The 8,995-nt window shown below is 30.6% G+C and overlaps 1 protein-coding gene across 1 annotated transcript; it reads left to right on the top strand.

Moving 5' to 3' along the window:
* The first annotated feature begins 669 nt into the window (after positions 1-669).
* On the top strand, positions 670-4,334 carry LOC121263553 (probable protein phosphatase 2C 34). Its single transcript, XM_041166508.1, has 6 exons — positions 670-1,003; positions 2,106-2,417; positions 2,598-2,906; positions 3,129-3,246; positions 3,324-3,547; positions 3,991-4,334. The coding sequence occupies exons 2-6, from the start codon at positions 2,175-2,177 to the stop codon at positions 4,207-4,209; spliced, it is 1,113 nt and encodes a 370-aa protein (XP_041022442.1). The 5' UTR covers positions 670-1,003; positions 2,106-2,174; the 3' UTR covers positions 4,210-4,334.
* Positions 4,335-8,995: the final 4,661 nt, after the last annotated feature.

Here is an 8,995-nt window from a genome sequence, read left to right as displayed (position 1 = left end):
TCATGTGAGAAATTTATGGGCAAGTTAGAATTTCTATCAATAAATAAAGACTCCTTCAATTCAATAATTTGCATAAAAAATATATAATCATTTTCTAATTTTAATCTCTCCCCCAAAATTGACTTTAGATATTATAATCTTTCCTTTCAAGACATTCTCATCAAATCATTTTACTATAGGTGACTTGTTCAAGTAAGATTAATAACTCGTTTAGATGGTGAGATGAGATGAAATAGTTTTAGATGAGTTAAATAAAATATTATTAGAATATTATTTTTTTAATATTATTATTATTTTATGATTTAAAAAAATTAAATTATTTATTATACTTTATATAAAAATTTAAAAAAATTATAATGATGAGATGTGATCGGTTAAGAGTGTTTCTATATTCAAACAGACCAATATAACCCACTTATAATGAACTTGTACTCTAATTAAATTAGTAAAAATAGTATTCATTTGTCACTAAGATCCTATACTCTGCCAAGAAAACTACAAAATGGTAAGTCTATAAATTATTGTAATAGATTTATTTTTACAGGAAATATAATTTAAAATGTCATATTAAATTGTATTAATTTATAAAATTATCATTATTTTTTATTTAATTCTCTTATTATAAAATGCTTGAACCAGAGTAGCACAGAATGTTTGTGACTTATAGAAAGAGTAGAAAAGAAAGCCAGCTTTTAAACTAAAAAGCAAGCCTTTTTTAGCTCCAAAGGCAGATTACGTATAGTGATTGTTGTTCGTATGCAGCAAAGTTTCTATCGCCCTGTCCTTTGTTTTCTTCTCCTCGGATAGATTTACAGCCAAACAAACATAACAAGCTACCATTATGGATAGCCATGCTACTTTAGCTTCGTTTTCTCGAACTCTCAGTTCGGCTGGTCGGAGTTGCGTCTCATTTCGGCTGGGAAAGTCCATTTTACGCCGACTGCGTCAGATTCCGTCGCTCTAGTGCCTCATTATCAAGTAAAGAAGTCGCTGGAAACTCAAGGTATGTTCCCTATTTAGTTGGTTTGGTTTTGTTTTCTATGAAGTTTCTGGATTAGGTTCTGTTTTTTGTTCGATGAAAGAAAAAAGAAAGGAAAGTTCTGGGCTTTGTTTTTGTTTTGGTTTGGCTTTTGAGGGATGAGAAACCCAGCTCAGCCGTGTGTGTTTTCTGTATGAGTCTTCTTCTGAATATTGTTTAATTGGGGCGAAAATTGGGATGGAAAAGAAAGTCTTAAGAACCGTGCGTTATGCTTTTGTCCGGTCGGTGATGGATGGGAAGATCAACTTAGCTTGTTTTGGTTTCCTTTATCAGATGTTTCTTTGCGGGTTTTGTATGGTCTTCGAGAAAGTTGAGGGAGAAAACAAAATGAGGACTATGAATCGCCTTCTTTATTCTTTTCTTTTTATATTGGTTCTTAAAGATTATTTCTTTCAGTCGGGTAATAAGCTGTCTGGATATCTGTTTAATGGTTTTTGGGTCCTAATGATGTAGAATACCACAGGCCTTAAGATATTTTTGTTTCTAGATTTCATATATTGTCTCAACATTCAAAAATATTGTTACTTTTCGTTTAGACTCTGAGAAAATGCAGGAAAGCAAATGATGAAAATAAAAGAACACGATCCAAATTCGTTCCGTTTCCGTTTATTTCACTTTTCAAGAGATGGAAGAAAATAAGAAGGGAAAGATTATAAGAATTTCATTTTTTTTTCCTTTTCCTTTTATTTACCTTTCTCAGCTGAAAAATAAAGAACTTACAGCATACCATGCAAAGCTAAATGAATTTAAAGGCAGGTTTTTCCCCATATTTTAAAGGAATTCTAGACTGATGATTAAAATATGTTTCTACATCCAAGTTTTTTGTTTGTTTCTTGTGAATAAATTCTGAGTCCCTTAGCTTCTGAGTCAGATCATGTCTTTTATTACATTATCACTCGATTCAACATGCTTCTGTTTGGTTCTTGAGAAAGAATCTTGGAGAAAAATATAGAGAAAGAGAATGCTTCCTTCCTTAAGAATATTAAAGCATTTTCTTTTCTTTGAACTCGTTATTTTCTTGATCCCTATGTCCTGTATGTGATTGTTATAAAATCTCCATGTCCAGATTTGAGTCTACAAAAAGGAAGCACCACAACTCATTTTAGTGGGTGGTGGAAATCAAAATTTGGAGTTGATGGGGCATTTATCCTACATGTTCAATGGGCTCACGAGGTCATTTTCATTCAAAAAGGGGAGGAAGTCAGAAGACTGCACTGGAAGAGAAGTCGCAGAAGAGATGGCAAAGGAGGCAAAGAAGAATGACTTGATTTTACGCACTTCTGGCTTCGTGAATATTGATGGTTCGAGTAAATTTGCCTCAGTTTTCTCAAAAAGAGGCCAGAAGGGAGTGAACCAGGATTGCTGCATTGTGTGGGAGGTATGCTTAGACCCTTGGAAGATTTCTTATTTTCCATCATTTAATACCTAGACATATACGAGGTTCAACAATCTATAACCAATACTAGGTTCAATTCACGTTTATTTTTCCTATGTTGACGATCAAATGGAGCATTCTCACATCATTAACTGATGTGGACAATTTTGATTTTGGTGATAGGACTTTGGATGCCAAGAGGACATGGTCTTTTGTGGGATTTTTGATGGGCATGGCCCTTGGGGTCATTTTGTGGCAAAAATGGTCAGAGAGTCGATGCCACCGTCTCTTCTATGCAATTGGCAGGAGACACTAGCTCAAACTTCTCTTGACCCAGAATGTGACTTTGAATCTGATAAAAAGCATAATCGGTTCAATATATGGAAGCATTCCTACCTAAAGACTTGTGCAGCCATTGATCAGGAACTTGAGAAACATCGAAAAATAGATTCATTCTACAGTGGAACAACTGCACTTACAATTGTTCAACAGGTAATTTGCTTTTGCACTTCTGGCAAATTGACTCTATGCAAATCTGCTAGCGAATATTTTGGGATGAAAACTAGGTGACCTCTTTTGTAATCATTTATTAGTTTTCCTAAGTTGAACAAGAGGGAAGCTCAAGTGCATGACAAATTTGAATGCACTATCAAAGAATTACATGTTGTGATTTAAGATGTGATCAGGATTAACTTGACAGTTTCATTTTTCCAGGGTGAACTCATTGTTATTTCAAACGTTGGCGACTCCCGAGCTGTGTTGGCTACCACTTCAGATGATGGAAGCTTGGTACCAGTTCAGCTTACTGTCGACTTCAAGCCCAATTTACCTCGTCAGTCTCTTTCCATATTAGTCTCTCTGGGGAAACAGAGAAAAAAATCTTAACTTCTGTGTTGATTTTGTTTGCAGAGGAGGCTGAGAGGATACATCAGTGTAAAGGGCGAGTCTTCTGTTTGCATGATGAGCCAGGGGTGCATAGAGTCTGGCTGCCAGATGAGGAATCACCAGGACTGGCAATGTCTAGAGCCTTTGGGGATTACTGTGTAAAGAGCTTTGGACTAATTTCTGTGCCGGAAGTGACACATAGGAATATAACCAGCCGAGACCAATTTGTCGTGCTGGCCACTGATGGGGTATGCATCATACCTCAAGTAGATTATGCTTTATGCAATCAAAAAATGAACTTAATGGATGACCATCACAGGATGTTTTAAAGAGAATAGTATTGGAATTACTATCGCTCTCATACTTGGTTTGGCTCCAGCTCTTTGTTCTGACATATCTGTGCACCTTTAATATTTTACTCCATTTCTGAATAGAAGATTTATGAAACAATTTCAGTCAGTATGTGCCATTGTAATGTTTGTGTCATGAAAACTCAAGATAATGCCTATTACACAAGAAAGAGCTCCCAAACTGTAAATTTTAAAAATTTTTTTTTTTGTTTCGTTTATTTGATTTATGCTGGAAACATATTGCCATTGCTGAATGTGTTCATAGAAGTTTCTGAAAGACTTCTTTTGCATGATAGTGCTATAAAATCCACTAAGACATTTTCACTGCATTTCTCCATTAGGTATGGGATGTTGTCTCCAATCAAGAAGCTGTAGAAATTGTATCTTCGACACCAGACAGGGCGAAGTCAGCCAAACGTCTTGTCGAGTTTGCTGTACATGGATGGAAGCGTAAGAGGCCCGGCATTGCAATGGATGACATTTCTGCTATTTGTCTCTTTTTTCACTCTTCTCCTTTTTCTCCAGCTCTGCAAGTGCACTCTTGTACTTCGCTGAAATGATGTTGTAAATGTCAAGTTAAGTTGCTATGCGTTCTTCAATGTAATCTATATTTAAGGTATGGAAATTATGGAATATGGGGATGGCTCCATTGTAGGTGGAATAATATTAAATGGATTTAGCTGTCTCCATGGGTGTGATGGCATGCCAAGGTGCAATTCCATACTATGACCAAAGAAAAGTGGCTAGATTAGAAAATATGCATTGTTATGCCTGGTTAGATGCTACTTACTATATAGTGCAACGATGCCTAACATGAAACATTATAAAAAGGAGGCTATCGACCGGGAAAGATGCAGGGACTGATCATAGAGAAACGATGCTGTTTGTCTTAATTTGTGTCATTCTTACTGCTGTGGTGCATTTTAAGTTGAATGAACTACTAACTAAAATATGTCATATTATCAAATGTGAAGGGAGATCACAAAATTTAGGATGAATGGTAGCATTACTCATTAACATAAGTTACATGATTGGCAGTATTTGGTTGTAAGACTTGGTTGGGCTCAGTTTAATTTTAAACTGAGTTTAATATTTAAACACAAAATTATTAAAATCATCTCAACTCAAAACTTCCTTACACATGGGATCTACAATTTTTTTCAACTTAACATATATGTGTACATGAGATTTACAACTTTTTTCAATTTCTCATAAAAAATATTAAACTCATCTTAACATATAAATATACTTTAAATTTAATTTAAATGGATTCCACATAACTCCTTCTACTACTCAATTCATTACTATTCATAAAGACCTGAACTCGGCTTAACAATCAAACGCAATGTTAGACATCTAACCAAAATATACCAGGAAATAAACTATCAAACATGACTCAATGGAAAAATTCAATGACTCAAACAAATCCAACGACTATGACTCTTTTAACACATAAGCAAGACTCACTCCTGCACGGCAATGCAAGCAACACATTCAAGCAAAAGAACTTATCCCGTTACAGGGAGGACCTTCAATTTGGTTGAACCATATGGGAATATTGGGTTCATGCGAGACAACTTGAAAGCAATACTTTATAAGCATTCTTAAACGTGTGGGGTACGTGCCCGATCAAATCAATCTTGCCGTAGCTTTTAGCAAACTTTAATTTTGGAGCAACTTGATAAAGTAATGCTTCCGATAAGTCTTAAATGTACAAGTCTTACACAAATCTTTTATAAAAAAATTAAATTTTACCAAGAAAAAATGAGTAATAGAGTTCATTTTTTCATAAAAAATCTGCACGAAACTTGTATATTTGAGACTTATATATATCATTAATATTTTGTAAAGAGCCAGTCAAATATGATGGACAATGTCATCTTTTAATATAATGGAACGAGAGTCTTAACACATAGCATAGTTCTTCCTGTAAAATACATATTTTTTTCTTCTTCTCGTTATTTTCTCATTAACTATTATCATAACAAAAAATATATTTATAATTATGAATTGCATAATCGCTGCGTAATCACTTTAAAAGAAATGAATAAAATAAAAGACTCGCATAAAAAAATTAAAATTTTTACTTCTTTTCAAAATGATTATACGACATTTATATACTTTACAATTATAAGTAAAATTATTCTCATCACGACGTGTTTCTTATTAAATATTGCGACAGTGGTCGGTAATGCCCACGAGTTTACAAGATTCTGACGTACTCGGGTCTGAGGCTGCAACGTGGCCACATGGGCTGGGCCTAGGTCCGCTCACTAGTTTTGAATTGGCAAACTAAAGACATTCGTTCATTTTTTCAAGAAAACTTTTATTTATAAATCGTTATAGATTACACATCATTCACGTTATTGATACGTCAATATTTAATTTTTAAAAAGAATTTAAAGTTTAAAATTTTCTTATAAATCAAATCATATTTAATCTATAAATCAGTGTGGACAACATACAATTTACATCATTGATATTCCAATATTTAATTTCTAAAAAAAAAATCTAAATTTTAAATTTTTCTTTAAAATAAAATCATGTATATAGAAGGTGTCATACACTCCATATTAGACAAAAAACCATTACCATAAAGTGTGAATAAAATTCGTATATTTGAACCTAAATTTCTTGATTAAGAAAGAGCATTCGCATTGCAAAATGGTTGAACTAAACACTTTTTTTTTATTTTTTTATTTTTGTTTTATGGGTTTTGAATTCCGAATCTCCATTTTAGAGATTATATCAATCAGAGCACATACCTTTAACTAAACTAAACAGCAAAACTAATAACTTTTATAATATACATAATATCTCTATACTAAAGCAAGAAATTAAAGAAAGAATCAAATACTGTCATCATTGTTATATCTTATTTATAATTTAGATTTTTTAAAAATGATTCAATAGAGAAATTATTTTTACATATCATTAATTATTTTTACATATTGTAATTTGTGTATGATAAAAATGTTCTAAAACGAGATGCATCAATCTGGTTCATTCACAAAATCTCTCATTTTTTTTATTTTTTATTTTTCTGTTTTAATTTAATTAGAGCCAAAGAAAAGACAGAGACGTAATGGTTTTCTGACAAAGCGACGAGGAAGTGCAAGACAGATGTCAAGAACACGTTACAGAGTTTTGGTCCAACAGAAACCAAAAGCGTCTTTGCGAAATTTCTAGGAAAAGGGATGGAACCATCCTCTGCACCCAATATTTGTATTTATTAGGTGATGTATGGCAAAACATAACAATTTTCAAAATGTTTAAAATTGTTTATAGCTTTGTTCATAAATAACACTCAAACACGAACAACGAAGTCGTTTGAATTCGAAGATAAATTAAGATCAGTTGAGATAGATTGTGAATAGTAATAAAATTTATGAGTTAAAGTTGATAAATAATAATTAGATGAGTCAATAAATTCATAACCAACTATAAGATCTCGTTTGGATATTGAGATGATAAATCTGTGAATATTAATAAAATAATATGTGAAATGGTTTAAGTTAAGATATTTTTATGGGCTTTTAGAAAATAAGAGTGAAAAAATTGAATAAAAAAATTTATAAAGTTAACATATTATTATAATGTAAATTTTTAATATTATTTTTGTTTTTAAATTTAAAAGAGTTAGGCTGCGTTTGGATGTTGAACTGAGTTGAATTGAGATGATAAAATATTGTTAGAATATTATTTTTTAATATTATTATTATTTTGAAATTTGAAAAAGTTGAATTGTTTTATTATATTTTGTGTTGAAATTTGAAAAAATTGTAATGATGAGTTGAGTTTGGTTTAGTTTCCAAACGTACCCTTAAGTTGTTTTTTTGTTTTGTTTTGAAAATTAGAAAAGTTGTAATGATTAGGTTAATGATTATGTGAAGAAATTGAAAAGTTAAAAATTTGAAATTGAAAAATATTTATACAAAATGTTGTTTGGATGTTGAGATGAGATAAGATGAAATGAGATGAGTTGAGACCATCTTAACATCTAAATGGGGCCTAGTAGATTTATATTTTAGGACATTAGCTGCTCAAATAGCTCGTAAAATAGAGAATATTTCAAGACTCCATTTTTTAATTTTGAATAATAATATTTGTATATTTTTTATAACATATTTTATAATAAATTAAAATAATATTTTTATTTAAATTTTATATAATTACACTCCATTTAAAATAGAGTTACAAAAAAGATTATACGTGCATGTTTGAATTTGATTTCGATGATTTTATTTATATTCGAGTAAGAGATTAAAATGTTAATTTAAATTGGTGGTTTTCGTATATAATCTTAAAAAAATTGATATTCATCTTTATTTTATCATCGATTAAATGATCGAAAAATATGTATTAGTATTATTATTATTTATTTATTTGCTTATCATTTAATATCAATAATAAAGTAGCCATGATTAACAAAAATAAGAAATTTAAGAAAATGATAAATAAAGTTTTTCAAATGCTTAACCACAACAACATATAAAAAACTAAGATGGCTCTTGTCCCCTTCTGGACAATGATACACCACCAACTATATTACAATTCAATGGCTATTACATATTAAAATACTAATATTTTTTATTTTAATTTAAAATTTTTGTACTTAGAGCAGTTCAAAGTAAATAAAATAATATTTTTTATAATTATATATATATATATATTGTAGTATAATTGTTCTTATATCATTTTAATTTCTCCTTGGCAAATGTCAAATATCTCATATAATAAGAGGATTTTCATTTTCATTTTTATGTTTGATTTCGATTAAATAATATTTAGATGAAAATAATTTATAGCCATGTTTATCATGGAAGGAATTTTTAAATTTATAGGATTTTTGGCATTACAGTAACTGTCAAATATCTTGCAATATTGTAAGTTGTGAAAAGAAAAAGGCCAAAATATTTCATGCACGTTGTTTTCGTTTTGTCACAATCGGAGCATTGAGAGCTTATGCCTTCCAACTTTCCAACTCCTTTTTTGGTCACATTATACACATTTTCAGCTGCAATTGACAATTTATGGATAATTTAAGAATTAAGGTTTAACAGCCCTATTTAGATAGTGAGATGAGATGATTTTAAATTAAAATTAAAAGTTGAATAAAATATTATTACAATATTAATTTTTAATATTATTATTATTTTAAGATTTGAAAAAATTAAATTATTTATTATATTTTATATAAAAATTTGAAAAAATTATGATGATGAGATGTGATAAAATAATATGAAATAAAACTATTTCTATATTCAAACGGGACCTTAAATTTCAGCAGCACGCAAGTCATAAATAACATCAAAAGTGTTAAAACTTGCACTACCCAACTTTGTG

This window comes from Juglans microcarpa x Juglans regia, chromosome 4S, assembly GCF_004785595.1.
Source record: "Juglans microcarpa x Juglans regia isolate MS1-56 chromosome 4S, Jm3101_v1.0, whole genome shotgun sequence".
In the NCBI taxonomy this organism is placed as follows: domain Eukaryota; kingdom Viridiplantae; phylum Streptophyta; class Magnoliopsida; order Fagales; family Juglandaceae; genus Juglans; species Juglans microcarpa x Juglans regia.
The sequence above is the reverse complement of the archived record's forward strand: the minus strand, read 5'-3'. Positions and strand labels throughout refer to the sequence as shown.